Below are 24,807 nucleotides of genomic sequence, written 5' to 3' on the forward strand. Positions count from 1 at the left end.
CATTTAGACCATTAATTTAGATCATAGTCTAGGAATTTAAAGATCATGTCCCTGATCATTCCCACAAATCATAGTCTCTTATACTTGTGAAATGCCATGTTTGAGGCAGGTTTTGTATTCACAAAGGCCGGCTGGAGAACTGCTACCCCTTATTTGCAACAGCAGGAAAGGTGGTCCTATTCACTCAAATATATTATTTTATGTTATATGTTGTTCCCAAAGGGAATTCCTCCAATGAGTGGCTTAATATTCTCAGTGAATGGTTCAACGTGAGATGCTTGTGGTACTCACATGATGGACAAGTGTTCTTACAAACATACCCCTTATGCATCAAAGATTAGCATGTTAAAATGAGCTGAGTCCCCCTTTCTGCCATCCAATATTCTGGAGAGTTTGGACCAACTTTGGGAGTGGACTGTTAAGTCCATTCATCTCAGTCAATGCTTGCATCCCAAGGCTAGATGCAACATGAAAGGGTGTGGGAGTTCAGTCATTTGAATTCTTTACTGGTTTCTTCCCTTTGAGAGCAGTTCTGCAGCTGTCTACAAACTATACAGTAAACAAAAAGCTTCACAACTTGATTTCTGCAAATCAGGTTGCTACAACACGACATCTGTTTGGTTTGCAAGTCAGTTATTACCTGTATATAGAGAAAGCCATTGTTACTGTTAGAACACAGGTAGTGGCTAAACAGTACAATGATATGCCTGTTTAGTCTAAGTAATTTCCACTGAGTTTACTGCTAGGCTTTACTACTAGGCAAATGGGCATAGGATTGCTACCTAAGAAAAGAAGTGGAAGATTCTTTCATATCACTTCAGTCTGTTATCATTTCATCCACTCCAGTTGGAATAATAGAAGCCAAGACTGAGGTGCTACATTACAGTCTGATGATGCCAGCAACAGCGTCAAAGGCTTCCAAAAAATCTTGTCTCTATCCATATTGATGTCAGCTACCCTAGTTGTGTGCTAGTTGTTTCCAACTCTAGGGGCCGGTGCTCATCTCCGTTTCAAAGCCAAAGAGCCAGCGCTTGTCCGAGGACGTCTCCGTGGTCATGTGGCTGGCATGACTAGATGCCAAAGGCGCACGGAGCACTGTTACCTTCCCACCGTAGTGGTCCCTATTTTCCTACTTGCATTTTTACGTGTTTTTGAACTGCTAGGTTGGCAGAAGCTGGGACGAGTAACAGGCGCTCACTCTGCTATGTGGCACTCGGGATTCAACCCACCAAACTGCCGACCTTCTGATTGACAAGCTCAGTGTCCTAACCCACTGAGCCACTGCGTCCCTTTCAGCTACCCTAGATGGGGTTTTTTTCTTATGAACTAACATTTGCCTCATTGTCTCCAGCACCACACCCCAAACGGAAATAAGAATGTATTAAACAATGCCATCATCAAACAAAGAGCACGGTCAAGTGTTTAGCAGTTAATGTGATAGAAGTAATTTCCTCTGGCTAATTAAAAAGCTTAGGTGTGTTTCTATATTGACTCTGAAATGTTGATATTTTTTCCTCCTACACCAGTGAGGTAGAATCATGAAAGGCAACCTCCTCTGTCTTATTGTTTACAGCTGACTGTGCACACAGGAAATTAATATTCTCAAATGCCCTCTGCTTATTAAAGTTAATCCTTATTGTACTAAATGATTTCTGAAGTAAAGAGAACTTACATATATTTGCATATCTCCTAAATATAGAGACAGACCCTTTTTGGCTTAGCAAGCTTTTTTTGCTGTATCAATTTTATAGCCTCAGCCGTGCATTTGACCTGTTCAGTTTAAGATGAAAATAAAGCCTCACCACTGAGGCAAGTTAAATAAAACAAAGACATGAAAATTTCAATTCCACTTATTCCATATCCTAGCAAACAGCCTTTACAATATGCTATCTGATCTCTCTTAGCACTGGAACTTTTGCACACAAGAATACTCAATAGTAGAAGGCTCCTCTTCCTTAATTCCAAAGATCTTCCTTCCTTCTAGTGATGTTTCATACAGGTAGTCTACACTTAATGACTATTCATTTAGCAGCTGCTTGGAATTGCAATAGCACCAAAAAAGTGACTCAGACTTACAAGTGTTGCAGCATCCCTGCAGTCAAATTATTATAATTTGGAGGCTTGGCAACTGTCACACATTAACATCTGGATTCTCAAAATTCTGAGCTTTCACTTCAGAAAGTATGCTTTTTAATCTTTATAGCTGCCAAAGATTGCTTTAAAAATGGCTTATTATCATTTTATTTGTATCTGAATCTGAATGGAGAATTGTGTATGCAAGCACATCTTACCATATGAAGAATTGAAGGGGAACTCATCAAATTTGCAGATGACAATAAACAGGCAGGAGTATCCAACACCCCAGAAGACACTCAGAATCCAAAAAGATCTTGACAAACTTGAACAACGGGCCCTATCCAACAAAATGATTTTCAATGTGGAAAAAAGCACAGTTTTACATTTAGGCAGGAAAAATCAAAGGTACAAGTACAGATTAGGCGAGACCTGGCTTAAAAACAGTAACTGTGAGAGGGACCTTGGAGTCCTAGTGGACAATCACTTGACTATGAGCCAGCAATGTGCAGCAGCAGCCAAAAAAGTTAATACAATCCTTGGTTGTATAAACAGGCATAACATGAAGTATTAGTACCACTTTATAAAACCCTAGTAAGACCACACCTGGAATACTGCAGCCAGTTTTGGTCACCATATCACAAAAAAGATGTTGAGAGTTTGGAAAAAAATCAGAGAGGACCGACTAAGATGATCAAAGGCCTGGAGACTAAAACATATGAAGACCGGCTGCAGGACTTGGTTTTGGCTAGTCTAAATAAAAGAAGAAATAGGTAAGACATGATAGCAGTGTTCCAGTATTTGAGGGGCTGCCACAAAGAAGAGGTGGTCACGTTATTCACCAGAGGGCAGGACAAGAAACAATGGTTGGAAACTGATCAAAGAGAGAAGCAACCTGGAATTAAGGAGAAACTACCTGACAGTGAGGACAATTAGCCAGTGGAACAGCTTGCCTACAGAAGTCGTGGGCGCTCCATCGCTGGAGATTTTTAAGAAGAGGCTAGCCCAGGGGTATGCAACCTTGGTTCTTTTATGACTCGTGGACTTCAACTCCCAGAATTCCTGAGCCAGCAGCTGGCTCAGGAATTCTGGGAGTTGAAGTCTACGAGTCATAAAAGAGCCAAGGTTGCATACCCCTGGGCTAGACAGTCACTTGTCTGAGATGGTAGGTTCTCCTACTTGAGTGGGGGGCTGGACTAGAAAACCTCAAAGGTCCCTTCCAGCTCTATTCTATTCTACTCTACCTTTAACAAATTGAGAGATGTGAACAAGGATTGCAAAGGCAACATAGCTCAGTTTCCAAAATGCCACAAACAGGGAAAGACTGAGATAGGAACATAACTAGTCATAAACATATGTAGCTGTAATATTTAGAAATCCTGGAATGTTTATATAATATACTATGTAAAAGAAAGTATGTACTGTATGTAAAATATTGTACATATGCATATACCAAGTGGAATGCTGAAAGGGGCAAAGAGGAAACAGAACTTCTGGGCCTAAATGGATTATCTGTTAAAAAAATTACTACAGCAAGATACAATATAATCTATGAATTAAAAATAGCAATTCCCAAGGTCCAGCTGAAAGGTCTCCCGATAAGGAGGAAACTAAGGCTTTAGGCTGCTTTGTGCAATGCATTTGTTTAGTCCATATCTAAGTGAATATTTAACAAAATAAAATGTCCTTGCAAATGCAATAACACCAAGAGATTTCATCAGAAAGGAGGAATTATGGTGGCTACACTAAATAAATAGCTGAAGGCCAATCCCGACTGATTGTAGAAATATGTACAAATAATGTTGTCATTGTACCCTTTGACTTGAAAATGCTTTCCATAGAATTGAATTCAATCCCAAGGTATAGGACTATAGGTGCTTAGTATCGAAATCTCAATGAGTTGATCAAAGGGGACGCAGATGTCAAAGAGGAGTTTGAGGAGATTGGTGAATCACGTTTGAAAATTGCTTCTCTCTCTCTCTCTTCCCCCCCCCCTCCAGTTGCTCCTCCAGAGAGTCTGCAAGTGTCTGGAGTCAGAGACCGATCAATTGACCTGGAATGGGATGGGCCAATGGCTGTGACTGAATATGTCATTTCCTACCAGCCGGCAGTGCCAGGGGGCCTGCAGCTCCAGCAGCGAGTGCCAGGAGACTGGACCACTGTCACTCTGAAGGAGTTGGAGCCAGGCCTGACATACAACATCAGCATCTATGCTGTTATCAGTGAAGTGCTCAGTCCCCCTCTTGGAGTCAAGGTAGCCACCCGTAAGTATTCTCTACTTATTCTGCACCCCCAACTGCTATTTCAGAGATGTTTTAAAAAGAGGTTTTAAGGACATCCCTTTTCATATGTTTAAAAAAAATTGACGATTAATCACAAAAAAAGTCTGTGTTTGAAGGTGATTGGTTGCAGATACAATGTGCTCCTATGGAACAATTGTTGAGGAATCCTGTCTTCCTCTGTCGCAAAAGAGCAATTGTTCCGTTTTGCTGTGAGAGAATGAAACACATTCTAGGTAGTTCTGTTCATGAATTATAACTGAAGAGTATAATAAAATTTAGTGATTTGAAGTCAGTTTCAACATAATTAAATCAATATAGAAAAATTTCATTTGAGAAAACATCTGTAAGAATACCAAAGAAATTTTAAAAAGCTTGGTAAAATCACAAGTAAAATCAATCATCTCAGTGATTATTGGGTCCCTGGGATATCCAAATTTCTAAATCACATTTCCAAACATCCTCAGAATTTTGTTTTTCTTCCCTTATTACAACTGCTTGCCCTGGTTTCTTCCCATGCATCGCTTGGTAGATATGTTGAATAAGCCGGAGGGAGCTATTCTCATAAAAGCTGTCAGAGATATGTTGTATGATGGGACTAAGCCCACTTAAGTTACTGGGAAAATTGGTTTCACAAATTCTTCTGGTTCCAGAAAATATTCATGCATCCTTGCTCATGCTGAGTATTTATATGTATCCTCAAAAAATGATTTATTTAATTCCAAGTGGAACCTGGACAGTACAAACTTAAAACGGTCATGCTCTACCTGTTAAAGTGGACTGATTGAAGCATTTTCCTGCCTGGCAAAAAATTACAGCTTACAGGACCCAACCAATCTGACAATGGCAACAAGGCTTTACTCTTTTCTGCAGCGGACAACAGCAAGCTAATTTAGGATGACCAAATCAGAACAGGCTGCTTGATGCACATAGCTTTGTCCTACATGTCTTCTGCTGATGTTGTTCCCTAACCTGCATCGGTTGGCTGAAACAGCTGCCACTCTCCTTAATTATAGGCTGACTTTGCTGTGTAGTGTTTGCGGGACAGATTATGCTCTGATTCCAATCAGTTAAGGCCAAACTAATATAAATTCATGTCACAGAATTGCAATGACTATAAGAAAGCCTCCTTGGGGTGGGGGTGGGAAGAGGAATGGGGAACAAATGAGAAATGGGAGGAAACATGCTTAACTCTTCCCATAAATTCAGTTTACTACTGCCTTCTTCCCAGCTACTTTTCTTGTAGGATTCCATTACCAGATTTATTCCCACAAAAAAAAAATTTGGGATCATGTCTGTAGAAACAGCTTCTGAATATATATGAACAATGTGTACATGCCCATAGGAACTATGTAAGGCACCCATTGTCCTTCCCCAATTTATAATTAACTTGGGTTCTTTTCTACCTGTAGCAACAGGGGTGTCCCACAGCAGGCAGAGTGAATCAAAGGAAGCAACACCCAATAGAATAAGCCACAACTCTTATGTGGCTAGCTATTGTGAGTAACGGTATGGAGTTAATATCTCCAGGAATTTACTCTGCAGCAAACCTCATTGTAGAATTCTATGAAAGCAATGAATTGCACTGTTTGGAAGAAAAATTAGTTGATAGAGGACTGATATCCAAAAAGGAAAGCTGAGAAATGCAAATAGTATCAAATCAATCTATGTCTTAGCAGAGAGGCATCATATTATAAAACACAATTCAAGGTATGGCACACTTTCAAGGTTCTATTTATCAAGATTAACTGAAAAGTTTCGACTCTGAGAGCCAATACTGGTACTCATGTCATTTTCAAAATCATTGAAATCCAAGGCCCATTACAATCTTCTCATCCCCCAGGATTACTGAGTTAGCAATTTCAGAAGTCAATCAGATGTTGGAAATCTACTGGAAACAACATTAGCATCCTTACATAATTAAGTCTGTTTCATCTCAGATCATATCTACTCACAAATTTTGGTTTTCAGCAGCACTTAGGAATTAAAGTCCATTAGGGTTAAAGGTAAGTGTGACGGAGTGGGGTGTAACCTGGCCTTGTGTGAGTATGGAATCAGCTTGAATTAAAAGAATTGAAGTTTTCATATCATAGCAGTCACTTCTGCTGTCAACACACCAAGCAACTGATAAAGGGTATGGTTTGGGGTGGTGATTAAAAAGTTGGCAACCCTTAGCTAACACATGTTTTTAAAATGTGCCATTGTAAGGAAAGAGAGACGATTCAAGATAAATGTAAATCAACCTTAAATATCATGCTGAAATTCATCTTTCAATGGGTGAACTGCAAGGAAAGTAGTGCACACACATACACATAAATACAGTACAGCTTTACTGGTACTGCCTGCAGCATTCATAAAGCCTTTCCAATATGTTTTTCTCCCTGAGTTTCTTGTATTAAAATGATGATAGGTAAGAGAAAAATGTCTCAACTGACATCTATTCAATTCACTTGATTAAAACCAAATACCTTCCATTTCTACAGATAGATTAACACTTTCCAGCTATAATATCATAAAGATACAACTGAAAATTTAGAAGTATGAATTACAGGCAATTGCAGTTTTGAGCTGACAATTATGAAAATACTGATCTTTCAGTCAGGAAGGGCTGTGGCACTCTGCCAAATGGATTTGTCACTAGCAAAGCCAGGCTCCTTGTGTATTCAGGAAAACCTGCTACTACTGAAAGAAACAAAGCATAGCTCGAAAAGAAACATATGGAGATCATTTAGCTTCTTTTGCCTTATATTGATTATGCAACTAACTTTTGCATTAGTGTATCACTGACCCATAGAGCTTCTTTGGGAAATCATTGTGGACATAATTAATGTTCTACAAATATCCTTGATTCATGCTGAAGTGTTACTCCTGGGGAAAATTTCCCTACTGTTCACAAAACTGTTTCATTTTCAATAAGTTGGATTCCTGCAAGTAGTAGAGAGTTCTTTAAAGAAGTAGAGACTTTTCTTTGTCTTCTTATTTCCACCAGTCCCTCCCTGAGGTTGTGGACATTTAGGTTTCATACCAAAGAAAACCAACATGGAGTTATGAGTACCCAGTATAAGGGTTCTAATTGTTTTATTGGAGCAGGATGTCTCCCAGTTATGTACTTTGGACAAAAAAAAGACATTTGAGTATGTAGTGAGGAGGATAGTTAGACCTGAACTAAAGAAAGATTGTATTCCCCATCTCTGTATTCCAGAACTCTCTACTCCACGAGGACTGCGGTTCAAAACTATCACAGAGACCACTGTTGAGATGGAATGGGAACCCTTCTCTTTTTCCTTTGATGGCTGGGAGATCAGCTTCATCCCCAAGGTAACTATCTTGCCTTTGGAGATATCCTTTCATCATAAGTAGTTGTTACCACACGTAGAGAAATCTCATATTATGATATATTTGGTACATAGGCTCGGGGAATGTGTATGTGTGCAGCACTAGAGGGAGGACAAAAAATAAAACAAAAAAGTGAACAAAGATCCAGGAGAATCTTTAATGTTAATATTCAATTTACTGAGGGTGTCATACATTAGCAGGAAAGGAACAACCTTATTCAACTTACATTCAGTTGACACTGAAATAGTTAAAGCTTTCAAGGTTCAGCAGTAACATTTAAGCTTGAACACAAGTTCAAAGGGGCATTTAGAAGCCTTAGAGTACAGATTAGAAAGTGATAGAGAAGCCATGATCCCTATCAGAGAAAATGTTACTGAACTAGTAGAAGTGAGATATTTTCCAGACTTTCAATTTGGGTGGTTGATGACTTAATGCTTTTCTCTGCCTGCATGCATGATGGGATGTTGCTCAAGGACAGCTTATCATTAAGGAGAGCAAACCAATTACAATGTGATGTTGAAAATCCTTAGAGTTATGACTTACCTAGTTGCAATCTGTTCGTGACCGTAAGAATGTTTTTTATTTTATTATTTATTTACTTTATTACATTTATATACCGCCCTTTCCCGAAGGACTCAGGGCGGTTTACAGGGTGATTAAAAACAAAAATACAAAAGTTAAAAACAATTAAAAAATATATATCCGTCCCTGAACAAATAAAACCCCAGTTAAAATTAAAATTAAAATTCTCAGCCTGGGCCAGAGAGCTCGAAGAGCCAGGTCTTCAGGTCCCGGCGGAATGAACGGAGGTCGGGGGCAGTCCTAAGCTCCACTGGCAGCTGGTTCCAAAGGGCAGGCGCACCCACTGAGAAGGCCCTATCCCTGGGTGTCGTCCGCCGGCAATCTCTTACCGGTGGCACCCTGAGAAGACCCTCCCTGTGGGAGCGCACTGGACGAAGGGAGCTTGATGCCAGCAGCAGGTGTTCCCTCAGATATCCCGGACCCAAGCCATTTAGGGCTTTATAGGTCATCACCAGCACCTTGAATCTCACCCGGAGGGCAACCGGGAGCCAATGCAGCTCGCGGAGTAGAGGTGTTACATGGGAGTATCGGGAGACCCCCATCACAACTCGCACGGCCGCATTCTGCACCAGCTGAAGCCTCCGAGTGGTCCTCAAGGGCAGCCCCATGTAGAGAGCGTTGCAGTAGTCTAAACAGGAGGTCACGAGTTTTTGCCAAAGTAACATCCAAAACACCTGGGAAATTGGATCCCACCTTTAATGGTTCCAACAGTAGAATTTTGAGTTAAGTTTCTGATTGAAGGGAAAATATCTGCTTAAAAGAGAAATTGGAAAATAGAAATCTGCTGAATCTGCATACAAGAATGAGTCTATAAGGTTTAATCATGATTCTTCATAGTCCAGCATAAGCAAGTTGCTTGAGAAAAGAGACTGAGGGACTCTAAACCACCAATTTGAAGTTGCCATATAAAGTGCCAGGTAAGGACTAAAGATGCAAGAGAAAGTTTCATAGAGCAGTGACTCTTAGTAATGTAAATTGGAAGCAACACTGTTCAGTCTTGGAGTTCTTAGAAGTCACTAGGATTTTCTTGATTATCATTTTGGAACTTCCCCCCCTTTATTGGTATATTTACCCAAATATATTCCTTTTCCAGTGATGTCTGCATTATTAATTTACTCACACATTCCTGAATCACACTTGGTTGTTTGTTAATAGTTCCTTCTTTCTAGAATTCTCATCAATAGAGCTAGCCTTGGTTCTGTCTTTGGACAGATTGATAGAGCATCTCCCTAGAATAGCTTTTATCTGGCTGATGTGGCTTTTTCTCTGCATGGATCTTGTGTCCAAATCTCCTTTTTTCTCTTTGTCTTTGTTCACATGACCTCATAAGATATTGCTGTTATACACCTTTTCCTGAATCAGTTAGAGCAGGGGTGTCATGTCATGTGACATGTCACGATGTATTGCGACTTTTTTTCCATTGCTTTAGAGTCTTGAGGAGATAGGCAGAAGCACTTGAGTTGAAATACTTGGCTGACAAAGTTGGGAAAGAGTGAGTCGAAGTCAGTGTTTTGCAAATTAACCAAGGGCAGAAGAAAAAAAGATCAGCTAGTGGAAGAAGCTGATATGCATAACGCAGGCCGCCTTTTGCTGATGTCACATTATAGAATGAAGATCACAGGAGTGATGTTTTGGTTGTGGTTTGCTGCTGAGTGTAGTTATAAACCCCCTTCTCTGCGAAAAAGGCAGCAGCTTTTTTTTATCATTACTTTATTGCATGTGCTAGAAGAAAAGTCTTCGTCGTGGTTCCTCCAAGCGGGGAATAAACATGGCAACTGCTTTGGGAAGAAGGTTGTAGTTTATTGCAGATGGATCCAACAGAAAAGAGCGAGAGAAGAGAGAGAGACCACATGCGGGTAGTGAGTTTTCATACCCCCTGGACTCTATTGTCTGGAGTTATTTCCTGTTTCAAGCTTTGTATTTCCTTTGTCAGTATTCTGTCCTGAGCCCAGGTGTGCCCCTCTAGGATTCTTGCTGGTTGTCTGTCCCAGCCCACCTCCCTGGGAGCAGGGTATGTAGATTTTAGATGTCTGAAGTCTTCTTAGCTTCAACCTTCCTGAATGGTTTACATCTGCATTTCTATAGAGTTGGTTTCTGCTTGGGGAAGGGAGACTTGGGGCTATTAAGAAAACCTGGGCATGCTTTTCTGCCTCTTTAACTTCTTTTTTTTTTTTTTTGGAAATGTATTTTCCTGCCCTTTTAATATTTCCTTCTATGGGGAGCTGACTTCCCACAATCCTATAGTATAGTGAAAGCCAGAATTACTCTGCTTTCTAATTCAATATATATCTGCAAAGAAAGAACTATATGTATCGTTATGTACAGTATACTGTAATTATTTTATACTACTACATTGTCACTCATAGCTGAATGATATATTTTGAATTAATTTGAATTGAATACATTATTTGGCCAAGTGCGATTAGACACACAAGGAATTTTTCACACAAATGTGTTATTATGAAAGAACTGAACCTGCAGCTCACCAGCCACTAGTGTACTGGAACTTACAAAGCAGATGTTACTTTTATTTCTTTAATAGTTTGCTACATCGTTTTAATGATATCATATTTAAAATGGCTAATAAAAGTTATATGGTAACAATGTTCTTCTGCCTCCACTCTGTTTCATGGATTCAAATTTATAGAAATTGTTTTAGTATCTACTTCTATAGCAGACTTCACAATTTAAGTATCAAGTTTGAATAACAAAACTAATCAAAATTATTCATGTAAATCTCAGTTTATGGAGGCACTGAAATATACTAATATCAATCACTTTTGTAGGTTTTAGAAAGATTTATCTATTTTTAAATGCTAGTGGAGGCAGGAAAACATTGAGCATGTAGGCATGCTGCAGGAAATACTGAAAATTCAGTATTTAAAATAAAATACTGAATATTATAAATATATAATTTATAATAGCATAAACATAACTACAAGAACAACAATTCATCAGTCTCAGGGACAGTAATCTTCAAAAAACAGTAATCTTCAAAAAACAGCCAGCTTTGAAGGAGGCGGTGGTGAGGCCCCTTCTCAAGAAGCCTGCCCTGGACCCAGCGATTTTAAACAACTATCATCCTGTCTCCAACCTTCACTTTCTGGCGAAGGTTGTTGAGAGTGTGGTGGTGCATCAGCTTCCTCTGTTCCTGGAGGAAACTGATTATCTGGACCCGTACCAATTGGGTTTCAGGCCCGGGTACAGCACGGAGACGGCATTGGTCGCGCTGGTGAATGATCTCTGGCGGGATCGGGACAGGGGTTGCTCCTCTGTCCTAGTTCTATTAGATCTCTCAGCGGCTTTTGATACCATCAATCATGGTATCCTACTGTGGCGTCTCAGGGGGTTGGGAGTGGGAGGTACTGTCTTGCAGTGGTTCTCCTCCTATCTCCTGGGCCGCTCGCAATCGGTGTTGATGGGAGGGCAGAGGTCTGCCCCGAGGCCTCTCGTTTGTGGAGTTCCTCAGGGGTCGGTTCTCTCCCCCCTCCTGTTCAACATCTATATGAAGCCACTGGGCGAGATCATTCGTGGTTTTGGGGTGGGGTATCATCAGTACGCTGATGATACCCCACTTTTTTTTCTCCACCCTGAACCAACCCAGTGATGCCCTCGCCGTGATGTCCCGTTGCCTGGAGGCAGTCCAGGTCTGGATGGGGAGAAACAGGCTTTGTCTCAATCCCGCCAAGACTGAGTGGCTGTGCATACCGGCATCTCGGACTAACCAGTCCATTCCACCTTTAATGATGGGGGGTGAGGTGTTACCCGCCCCGTCGATAGGGCTCACAACTTGGGCGTCCTCCTGGATTCGCGGCTCAGTTTTGAAGACCATATAGGAGCCGTGACCAGGGGGGCCTTTGCCCAGGTTCACCTGGTATGCCAGTTGCAGCCCTACCTGGACCAAGATGCTCTGCGCACAGTCACTCATGTGCTCGTGACCTCCCGATTGGACTACTGCAACGCTCTCTACATGGGGCTGCCCTTGAGGACCACCTGGAGGGTTCAGCTGGTGCAGAATGAGGCTGCACGGGTTGTGATGGGGGTTTCCCGATACTCCCACATAACACCTCTGCTCCGCGAGCTGCATTGGCTTCCGGTTGCCCTCCGGGTGAGATTCAAGGTGCTGGTAATGACCTATAAAGCCCTTAATGGCTTGGGTCCGGGATATCTGAGGGAACACCTGCTGCCGGCATCAAGCTCCCTTCGTCCTGTGCACACCCACAAGAAGGGTCTTCTCAGGGTACCACCGGTAAAAGATTGCCGGCGGACAATACCCAGGGGGAGGGCCTTCTCTGTGGGTGCGCTGGCCCTTTGGAACCAGCTGCCTGTAGAGCTTAGGACTGCCCCTGACCTTCGCTCATTCCGCCAGGACCTGAAGACCTGGCTCTTTGAGCTTTCTGGCCTGGACTGAGAGTATTAACTGGGGTTTTAATTGTATTCTAATTGGGGTTTTTATGTCAAGGTTAATGTAATCATTTTAATTGTTTTTAATTTTTGTAATTTGTTGTATTGTTTTTAAAAAACCTTGTGAACCACCCTGAATCCTACGGGAGAAGGGCAGTTTATAAGTCTAATAAAATAAAATAAATAAATAAAATAAAATATCAGCAAAAGATTTCTCAGTTTCTCAATCTTTTATTTCTCCTTCCCTCGCTTTTTTCCTTTCTTTTTCGCATATACACAGTCTCCCTTGCAGCTTCTACTATATATTCCGCCAAGCTGCATATACATTTATCCCAGAGAGAGGCAGTTTGGTCCAACTCTTGAGTAAATATTCACTTTATGATTTGTTAAAATTGGAACAATTGTTTTTCCCCCTCAAAATTGAAAGAAAATCCATTCTTACTATACTTTTATTTATTAGCAAAAGTGTACAATTTCTTATACATATTTGTCCACCTTTTAGATTTATTCGTATAGGCTCATATATGCTGTTTTGTGTTTTAAAAAGTGAGGTGAGAACATCGGAAGGCTGCAGTTGCCATGCATTATTAGAATCTATGCTACTACAGTAAATTCACTCTAGCTCCCAGTTTGATGGGGTGTAGAAGTTTCTCCTTCTTTGCAGAGAAGGGAAGTAAATTTTAGGGAACAGAAACATGAGGTTCAGTAAAGCCTATGGAGAAAATTCAAAGTTTATTCAACTTTGAATCAGGTTTTTTTTTAATGTCTGTAGGACAATGAAGGGGGTGTGATTGCTCAACTTCCTAGTAGTGTGACAACTTTCAATCAGACCGGCCTGAAACCAGGTGAAGAATACACAGTCAATGTTGTAGCTCTCAAGGAACAAGCCCGAAGTTCACCCACTTCAGCCAGCGTTTCAACCTGTAAGTAACCCTAACTTACTTTTTTATGTAAGCTTGTGAATTGATATCTACCTTCTTTCCTGATGGGATAAGACTATTCCAAAAGTAATTTGTTTCAAAAAGAACCATCATGTTTAGGAACAATATACTTCTAAATACTAAATGCGGTGATAGAGAAGACTCATGCTCTATTTGTGGAACACAAGAAACACCTGTATGAGCATTGTTGGAACCGTTGTGCTGGAATGGATAGATCATCAATAAGGTTAAACAGGTTCTCACCTAGGAAGCAAGGATTTCATTTGTCTAGAAATGTCCCTTATATCATCTTATTAAATATCTTCACTTAACGAAATCTATTTTGGGGAGGGGGGAGAAAACCATGCAAATAGCTTCAACACAGGATGCATCAACAAAGCTAATTATAAAGAATTAATGAACTTTAGATCCAGGCAAAAATATGTATGCCAACTATTGCACAGCACAAGGAGGTCTTTCATTTAAAGAAAAGAGAACATACTAAATATTAATTTGCAATCCTGATGGAGACCTTAGTTATCCTTTCATCATTTCAGCAAGTACATACAGACATTTATTGCACACAGACCTTTTTTTCGTTTACAGATATAGCAGTGTTTGAGAACTGCTTACAGGATGAAGCTTACCAATGACATCTATAGGCGACATGAAGCAATTTAAGAGACTTTTGGTTTAAGAGACTTTTCTGCCTAATGGTCCATAAGCAAAACCATCCCTTGCTGTGATGATAGAAGAGCTGCTAGAGTAATCATTGGTCTGATTCTCTTTATTTTCCTTTGGGTTTTGACCCTAACTTATGTTTTACAGTATGACTAAGTATAAAGGAACTTAAAATATGCTTGGTGTCAAGACAAGACCAGCAACATGTCAGCAGGTGTTGACAGGACCTTGCAGGGATATTGTACAACTGGAGTGAAAAAAAGATTCATAGGGGGAAAAAATCTATTTTTTTCTACAGAAATGCCTCATATTGACATCTCAGTGTCTTTAGTGTTAGCGTTAATAAGGATTACAACCTTAAATGAAATTCACACCTTCTCTACATGAATTGCTTTTCAAATTGTATCTCCAGATCGAAAAGATTCTAACCTTAAACCACTGGTTCATACAGTGGTATGACTAATTCTACTATTTCTCTACATCTTGAGTGGAAAATGATTAGAGGGAAATAAAAACAGTGGAATGAATCTAATTTATTTTTATTTATTTATTTATTTATTTGTATCCCACTTTTATTATTGTTGTTACAAACAACCCAAGGTGTTGAACATATCCAACACATTCTTCCTCCTCCTATTTTCCCCATAACAACAAACCTGTGAAATAAGTTGCATTGAGAGAGACTGACTGGCCCAAAGTCAACCAGCTGTCTTTCATGATTAAAGCGGGATTTGAATTCATGGTCTCCTGCTTTCTAGCCTGGGCCTTAACCACTAGACCAAACTGGTTCTTTCTATATATAAGTTGGCCTCTTTGTCTATATGTGAAATTCTAAGTACAGTTCTAATGGATACATCTAACTAATAGTTGATGCCATTTGCCTCAACCTCAATCTACACAAAGTTTAAGAAACTATTGTAACTAAAGCTTTCTAACTATTAGAAGACTGTAACAATTTTACACAGAATTCTTTCTTAACTTCCATATCTTTACCTTCCTGGTTTTAATCTTTCTTGGCATCTTTGACCACTTTTTTCCCTTCACTTTTTTCATATAAAATTTTTAGGATCACCAACCATACCTAAAAGTCCTTAGTTTTCAAGTCCTTGGCTAATAAGAAGCCATAGTTCTCAACATACTTCTGCATTTATGCATTGTGAAACACTACAGTGAATATATGCAGACTTTCTTCTGGTAAGGATATGTCAGTTAGCATCAATCGAATCTATTTTCCTGCTTACTTTAAAGGCAGTTTTCTGTTCCCACAAAGTTATGTCAAGATTTTGAATAAATTATCTGGATACACATTCTCTGAGCCATTTAAACACAAAAGTAAAAATGTGCAAGGTTGTCACTGCTCTTTATTATTCTTTTTACTCTGTGTGAGGTTCTTCTGGAAATAAGAAGTAGCTTGTCAATGAATATAGATTGCTTAATACTCAAATCTTAACCCCTTTTTTCAATTGTAATTTCTTTTCTATTATATACATACATACATACATACATACATACATACATACAGAGAGAGATTAATAAAGAACAGAAGTAGGAAAGAAAGGAAACAAAAAACAAAAGTGAAGAAAGGATAAAAAGGGGGAAAAAATAGAAGAAATTTCTGATTTCCTTTGAAATAAGTATAAGTATCATTACCAAAAAAAAATACTATTGGTAATACCTTTTCTGTTATTTTTTTTCTAATCACCAAAACCACAAGTTATAAATGCATTTTTTCTGTTTCATGCAAAATGTTTATAAGCCCTAAATGTAGATTGTTTTCCTTTGATCAAAGACATTAATTTCTTCTTTTCTATTTGTTCATGGACTTAATGTCTCCAGCAATTGATGGGCCAACTCAGATTTTGGTTCGTGATGTTTCTGACACTGTGGCCTTCGTTGAATGGTCTCCACCCCGGGCTAAAGTGGACTACATTCTACTGAAATATGGCCTAGAGAATGAGGAAGGAGGAAAGACCACTTTTCGGTTGCAGCCTCCACTGAGGCAGTATTCCATGCAAGCTTTACGACCTGGTTCCCAATATGAAGTTTCTATCTCAGCTATCCGTGGTGCTAATGAGAGCGATGCTGCAATCACCCACTTTGTAACAGGTAAGACCCAGTATTAGTTGAACCTTTCATTGCTGCTACACTGGCCCTTTGCTTTCTTCCTCAGTACATTACAGGAAGTGTCATACTCTTAGTGTTAGAGTTATATTTTTGCATCTAGAAGAATCTGAGAACAGGTGCTAGCATTTCTACCTAAAAAAATCTCTCAGGCTTATCAAACTCAATCTCTACTTGAGACCCATCTATTGAAATAAGTAGATTGAAATAATAAACACACGTCCTTATGAAGGTAGACTGTCAAAGGACACGTCTAAGGTTCCATGCTTTTGTCTTAAAGAGGCAGTGTGAAACAGCATTCCAGATTTTCTCCCCTTTTCTTCCAACTACTAATAAGCAAAAGCGGTCTGGTTTCTTGCTTGAAATTACTTACTTAATTTAATAACTTACTTAAATTACTTGCTTTGCAAGTACATTTGCAAGTGTGAGAGTATTTTTTTCTGAATTCCAGCTTTCATCTCTACTCAACTTTAAACCTGTATATATGTACAAGTAGTGGTACAAGCTTAATATTTGTTAATTTCAATTCTATCCCTACTGCTCTTTTTATACAAGTTTTATTGATTTTTTAATGTTTACATATACATGTATTTATGAAGCAATATGGTGGTTGGGTAGTTCAAAATAACAAATAACAAGTTGTAAATAGTTCAGGTTGCATCAACAGGGATTCCCTCTCTGATTCCCTTAGTTATCACATGGTCAAAATAGTCAAGTTAATACACTTCTAGTTGTAACCTAGTCAATTAACAAAATTTTCAATATATTTTCACTAATACATATCAATATCCTGTTTTTAAATTTTATCTAATTGCAATAGAATATTCTAGAATAGCCTATAATATACAAAAGAAAGTTATATTTTTTTAGAGATTCCCCTTAATCCATTGAAAATATTTTTATACTCTATCTTTAGGAATCCCAAAAAAGAAACAAATTCAGTTTTTTAAATCTAACTCTTGCCTTCCTTTTGTGCCAATCGGGCTTCCCTTTTGGCATCTTTAAATTCTCAAATGTATCTCCCTTTATTCCTACATCCCTTATTTGAATCCAGGGAGCATATCCAAATGTCAATTTTGCAAGGAAAATATCCCCTTTGTAACCATTCTAATTTTGCTTTGATAATTCAGTTTTTGATGATTGATGTAATATAGTTGTCGTTATATCAGTCAAGTCTTTTTCTTCTTCCAATTCTATCTGGGTTAGGTAGAAAGTAGTAGCTGGTGTTATAGCTGTCATTTGATTAGTTGAACTCTCAATATAGTGTATTTGAAGGCCTTTAGTGTCTTCACTCTTAGTATTGCTTTCTTCAGGTGCTGTTGCTTTTTGAGTTGTAAGTTTTGTAGTTGCCATTAAAGTTTGGACTTTAAGGTTTTCTGTAGGTTGCATTTGTTGTTCTTTGAAGTCTCCTGTTTTAGCGTTAGTTTCCACTTCTTCTATTTGGTTTTGGATTATCTTTTCCTCATTTAAAGTCAAAATTTGATTTGGTGGCTTTGAGTTGTCAGATTTTTCTTGCAATTTGGCTTTAATTTGCTCTGTCATTGCCAAAATTGTGTCTAGTATCAGTTTATAGTCAAGTGGTGGGATATATTCTTCCATTTCATTATTGTTTGCAATTAAATCTTCCATGGAGGCTATTTTAATAAGAGTCAAGAATTATCCACCTCCAAAAGAGTTGTTTTCAGTGCCAGGTGTTCCCACACTTATCTTTAAAAATAATGTCAAGGACAGCTCTGTTATTCAGTCAGCTCTCACAACAGAAAAAAGAAATTTACTTGCTGTACCAGGTTTCACCACAAGATGTCATCAATAACATATAAAATGCAATGTAAAAACTTTCTCTTTTTTTCCAAATTAATATAGAACTTTTGTAGCATTAGTCCATTTTTTTTCCTTAATTCACAGCTTAGAAAGAAAATAGGATAGTAGATCCCCAGCAAAAAATAGGAGCTTTTTAGTAGATACTGATGAAATTGCTTAATTTCTTTGCTGAATTAATTAAGTTTCTTTTAAGGCTTTAAGATTTGTTCCCAGAGTAGATATTCACCGTTTTCTCAAAAAATGGGGAAAGAGATTTTCAGGAAACTCACCCAGGTCCTCCACATTGCTTCTTGGTGCTAGGTAGTGCTTTTGGCTTTCGGCAGGGAGCAGCTTAGTGAATGGCCATCTTTATGGCCGGTCTCTTCTTCTTCAGGCCAGAGGAGATTGTCCCAGATTCAAGCAGAGGGCTACTGCCCTTCCGTGATCGCAGGGAAGGCCTCCTCACAGTAATCGCCCCTCCAAGCCAATTTTTGACCCTTTTCAGGGTCCTCCAAAAAAGAAAAAAACAGACGGCAGAAAGCGGACTGTTCCTGCGCGTCTGGAAGCGCCACGCACGCAAACCGGAAGCCCTATCCCTACTACTCTTAATTCTAGGTTCAGAAAGAACTTACAATATTAGTAGCAATTGGCTTTGGTCCAGCTGATGATCATTTGATAATTAAAACTTTAGAGTTCCTTTCTTTTGTCATACCTCAGTTCCAGTAAGGGTCATCTGCAGTAGGTTTCCTCTTCCTCCTCCTCCTCCTCCTCCTCCTCCTCCTCCTCCTCCTCCTCCTCTTCTTCTTCTTCTTCTTCTTCTTCTTCTTCTTCTTCTTCTTGAAAAAGCTAATGAGCTTTGATCAGTGAAAATATTGCCTGATCCCTGTAAGGATCACTAGCCTATTTCCCTATTGAAACCAACAATCCATTTGAACATATTGTCTAAATCTACATTATCTGCCAGCTTTCAACCCCATTTCTAACTTTCTTTATTCCAGAGGTCTTCACTGAAAATTTTAAGACTACTTCTTTTGCCAACCCATCTGCAGCCTTCTGTTTCTTCTCTGGGAATCTAATTGAACCTTTGCTCTTACTAGCAAAGTGAGCACAGTTTGCTCAGTTTGGGGTCTGCATCAATTAATGGTTCTAAAAAGAACCAATGAGAAACTGTAAGCAAAAGCAGGCTCAGTTCGCAGGCATGTGGCATCATTATTCTACAGGCATGCTAAGTACTTTGGCACTTACTGAATAGCCTCCTTTTGGTCCTCCCACTTTTATCATAGCAGCAGAGAAACGCCATCCTGTCAACCTTTTCATTTACAAAAATAATGTGAAATTAAAAATAATTAATTCCAAAAGAACCTAGCTCACAAAGCAAGCATAGGGAGAGAGGATAGAGCAGGGGTGTCAAACTGCAGGCCTGCAGGCCAGTTTCATCATACCAAAACCGGGCCCACCCCATTGCCGGCAATGCAAAAAGAGCCGCGATACATCACGACACATTACGTGACATTGCGAGTTTGATACCCATGGGATAGAGTATTGGTTGAAGGAGAAGCATTACACCAGGAACTCTGTCCGATCCAGTAATAAATGTATTGTACATTCTTGTATCATATTCAAGAACTTAGAAAAGGGTTTTATTTTAGTCAACACTGTAGTCAGCTAGCAAGTTTAATTTACAGCTCCATAAAGGAGGAAAGCAGAGTTTGGAACTGTTTTATGGCTAAGATATTGTCTGTCATAAAGATTTCAGATGAATACTAGAGATTTGTATCATCTCTATGATAATATTGTGCTGACTGGATGTAAGAGAAAGGGGGATGTGCATCTATCGATTTGCTGAGTTTTTCATTCTTAGACTTTCTTTGGTGAGATGTCATAATCAAAACAATAAATAAAGTAGCAAAACTATTGCATGATGTGTTTGCCTCTTTTGCTTCACACAGTGCAAGATGCTCTTATTTTGTTTTCAGTACCCAGAATGTGGCATGGCAATTCTCAGAATGTTAGGGAAGGATAGCACAAAATGATACATTCAAGGATGGCTGTGAATAATTTCTTTCAAAGATAGCTTGAACTCTTACAAACCACTATTTCCGTCTCCAAACTACACTGAATGCAATTTAAAATGTACCTGAGACTGAGCCAAGCTTTTTTTTGAACCATGACTATTTTTAGATTTATTTGGATATCAGGATGCTTTAAGCATACAATATGTTTTCAACTCAAAGTTCATAGAGAACTGCTGGTCAATGAGCACTTGCCCTTCCTGGTTAGTAACAGTGCATAAAGAGCTGTCAAATAATCAGAGCTTGTATATTAGCTAGCAATTGAATGCCTTGTCCCTCCCCTCTTCGATGCAGGTCTAAATGCAAATCCTTTTCTCTTCTTTCATATTTTTTTTAAAAAGGCTAGTATTTCAACATGGTTGTATGCATAGCAAAACTCTATTGCCTTTTAACTTCTAACCTGGCATTCCAGTATTTTTGCATTTTGACTCTTTATCAGTTCATGGCAGCTTGCTGCTATGACTGGATCCTATTATTTGGGAGGTGGGACAAGCCAAAAACTACAAAGTGGTAAGTAGTTGCTATTTTTGAAACATTTTCTACCTTGAGGGGATGTTTTTCTCACCACAGACTGAAGGTACCATGATTCCTCAAAAATAAGACCTGCCCCGAAAATAAGCCCTAGCTTGATTTTTGGGGATGGGCCTAATATAAGCCATACCCCCCAAATAAGCCCTAGTTAAGATCCTGCCCGGACCCCCCTCCTTTTGCCTTTCACTCCCCTTCCAAGCCAGACTGCCATGCTTATGGAGGATGGGCGGGGGAGGCCCCTTACCCATCCCCTCCACTGTTTCGGAGCCAGGGGGAGTGAAGGCAAAAGGCCTCTGCTGCCACTGTGCATCAGCCATGTCTGCCACTGAAGGGCTTTTCTTCTGACCCCACCACTCATGCCCCATCCCACAGATCGCCTGCCTGGCAGAGGCCGCCACCTCCACCTTCACCACCTGCCACTTTGGTCCTCATGCTGCCTGGTCCCCTTTCACTGTTTCAGTGGTGGCAGCTGTGGAGGCCTGCAGCTCTGCATCGTCACCGGGCTGGCCTGGGCTGCTGCTGGAGAGAGACGGGCGCATCCCAGCACCTGGCACCCTTGTCGGGGGGATTGCCTTGCCACCTGCTTTCCAGCTCCATTGCATTTCTCTGCCACCGTGGAGCTGGAGAACTTGACACACCACCGCCCAGATGCTCTCGCTTCCCCCAACCATTTCTTCACTAACCTGATTTCCAGCTCTGTCGTATTTCTCCATCGCATTTCTCCGTTGCTTTTCTCCGCTGCCACGTGCAAGGAAACAAAAGAAGTTTGTGGGACTGAAAAAAATACTGAGGTGCATTGAAATTCCTTATAATTGCAAATCCCCAATTATGTAACCTCCACATCTTAACTCACTTTTCTTAAAATTACTGAAGACTGTTCTTTTGGCATGGATTAAGACAATTTAGCAGAACTAAAACCTCACTGAATTCAAAGTTTAACCTCTCCTACTTTTAATAAAACAAAATGCAACTACCACATCATGCTCCTGTCCATATCATCTTAGGTGTAAATCTCACACAGGATTTTTTCCCCCCTAGGTTCCTGGATGTAGAATTTCACCTGTAATTTTAATTCAACCACTGTTTTCTGTGCATCTTTAAAGCCTCCCGATCTTTTATTCCTGATTTTGTTTCTCTTCTTTCTGCTATTTGCAATTCAGATTGGGCTTAAAATTATAGAATTCTGACACTGACCCTGCATATCGTTTATTGAGGTTCCAGGAATACTTGTCAGTTCCACAATGAAAATATACATAAATGAAAAGGAACCCAAACCAACAGAAATATTTATATTTTGATTTTCTGCCTATAGTTAGATGATAATTGGGCCATTTGTAATTGCTTGTTTGTGAGTCACCAATCCAATTTGGGACTGCCACTGCTAAGATGCATATGTAAAACCACAGTCTGTGTTTTGTGTAAGGGAGGCAGACTAATGACATTGTTTGAGGCCAGAAAAAGGGTAATTGGATCAAACAGTTTAACAACCATTGTTCTTTTCAACCAGATGCATATTTAAATGTTGAAATGTCGTCATTTCAGGTCCCTCCCGTATGCATGTGAGGTAAAAGGACATACCTCTGTACCAAATAATAGTATTTCTTTTTGAAATCTCAAAATGCAAAAGCGGGAGCCACTGTCTGTCTCAGCAGATAATCCTGGGCCAAAGAAGCTAAGCAGAAGATTCAACTTAGTGCAGCTTCATATATAGCATTATGTTCCTTTTAATTTAACGGAAAGAACAAAACTCAGTGAGATAAGAATGCTGTTCACCTAGACACATTCAGATTCAATTTCTAAATTTAAAAGCTCAGAAAGATTTATTGTTACCTAAGACTGTACAGAATCAATTCTAATAACAGAGTCCTTGATTTCATACAGTTAAACTAGGCTTTAATTTGAACCAAACTGATTTCATTTTTAACTCTGACTCCTTCGAGTTTCCATACTTGGCTTCATTTTAAATGTAGCAGATTTGACGTGAACTGAAACATATATCTGTATCTGTACATAAATTAGGTAACTGGCTGAACCAATGTTCTACAAATTCTAATTAGGTAAGATCCTGAAATGCTTTGCATGCTTTAATGTGTTGCACAATTACATAGTTCTTATTGTTATCATTATTAATACTTTATACTTGGCAATTTCTTTGGTTTTATGGTTCAAATTCTCTCTGTGTAGAGTAATAGCACAAAATCTAAATAACCTGCCTACTTGCATTGTTTTTGAAATGCTTTTTCAAACATATCTTACTAATACGAGATATACTTGGTGTGATTATAAAGGAGTTTGTATTGTTTGCTTTCTTTTTCCAATGCAGAAATTGATGCTCCAAAGAATTTACGTGTACTCTCTCGGACATCAGACAGCCTAGACCTTGAGTGGGACAACAGTGAGGCAGAAGTGGAAAACTTCAAATTGGTATATAGCACCTTGGCTGGTGAGCAGTACCATGAAGTTTTGGTGCCACGCAGTGCAGGTGCCATATCCAAAGCCACCCTTACTGGTAAGCCTTTGGACTAGTTGCCAGGACATTTTCTTTTTCTTTTCTTTTTTTTTCTTTTTTTTTTTTTGCAGAGACTCCAGTGGAAAAACCTCATAATTGCTTTTAAGTGCAAACATGCATGTGTCATTGCAGTTTAATTCCTTCATTCTAGAAGATTAGTATTTCGCTTGATTAAATCATTAGATTTATATTCTACTTTTCTTCTAGAAACATGAGCAAGTATATATTGCATTTCTTCATGTAATTATATGCCAAGGGTAAGAATCAGAGAAGACAGAGACAATGACTGGGACAAGAGCACCCAGAGGGCTGAGATGAGGACTTCAGTCAGGCCTTTCAAGTCTTATCCAACAGATCAACCATTTATATCTGAACACTGTTGTTATTGTAATGGCCTCAGACTGTGAATGAAAGCCCACTGGTATTCTTATTGCCATTGCAAAATAATGCCACTTTAAAGATTAGCACAGCATATGAATGCTAGTCAACCTCCACACTTTTTATATTTTAAAATAAACTACTATTACACAACTCTCCCAAAGCCACACAATAAAAGCCCCAGAAGGAAGTAAAAAAAATACTGTAGCATAGTATTTTAAATAGGAATGACTACTTTAAGATGTTCTTTCTGTACTGTGTTCAATCCATATTGGCTCTTTTGTGCCTCAAATTTTTCATGAAGCTACCACAGCTTATTCAAAAATTGAAAAAGTGTCTCCCTGTAACAAAGTTCCTTATAAGAAGTATCTTCAATTGGTTAGTTTATTTGTAAATTCCAAGTCCTTGGCTCTGCCAAAGGCTTCTGTTTTTCTCCTTCATCTTGGTCTCTTTAGTAAAACAGGTTTTATTCTGTGCACTCTTAAGCAGAAAGTGGTACCACTGTTTCTCACCTCTTTCCAGTTTTTCTCCAAATATAGTTTTTGAAGCAGAGATGAGGCTAAGAACATGAAGTAGATTTTCCTTAATCCCTTCCTAAATCAAGGAGATGAATTTACCCTACTGGAAAGATTTTAAAATTTATTTTGTCAATCTCTGCTTCTTTTCCTACACAAATACAGTATTTTCAATAAACCCCAGTCTCTATATCTGTACTTGAAACATCCAAGTAGTTTCGATATGTTGTTGTCTTAAATAGATTTTTAATGAAAATTAACCTCCATTTATCTGTTGAAATTAATATTTTTGGCAGACATTCTTCTTATTGTAGTCAATTACTGTGTCATCTAAATATTTATGAACTAGATGATCTAAGGCCCTCTCCATGGTGCGAGACCCCCAGTGTACAGAGCCCACCACTCAATCCATTGCTTTTGTTAGACCATCTGCAGCCTAAGAAACGCCCTTGGAAATTAAGGGTGCAGGTGGGGGGAAATGTACATAGGTACATTTGAGACAAGTTGGGGGAGCAATTAAAGGAAGATTCCAGATTGTGCCTTTATTGGGCAGTTACCCTTTTCATTCACAGAACTTCACCAAGGTTCCAGGTAGTATCTTCTTCC

General features: G+C 39.2%; 1 protein-coding gene across 1 annotated transcript in view; it reads left to right on the top strand.

Moving 5' to 3' along the window:
* The window catches only part of TNR (tenascin R), a gene marked incomplete at both ends in the record, with an annotated part of 123,083 nt that overhangs the window by 30,744 nt on the left and 67,532 nt on the right, over positions 1–24,807 (top strand). The window contains 5 exons of the mRNA XM_083359442.1: positions 4,074–4,337; positions 7,555–7,670; positions 13,447–13,597; positions 16,112–16,381; positions 23,123–23,308. Of these exons, the coding sequence (XP_083215568.1) occupies positions 4,074–4,337; positions 7,555–7,670; positions 13,447–13,597; positions 16,112–16,381; positions 23,123–23,308 (987 nt within the window). The remainder of the gene's footprint in view (positions 1–4,073; positions 4,338–7,554; positions 7,671–13,446; positions 13,598–16,111; positions 16,382–23,122; positions 23,309–24,807) is intronic.

Source organism: Vipera ursinii (assembly GCF_947247035.1).
Source record: "Vipera ursinii genome assembly, chromosome: 3".
NCBI lineage: Eukaryota > Metazoa > Chordata > Lepidosauria > Squamata > Viperidae > Vipera > Vipera ursinii.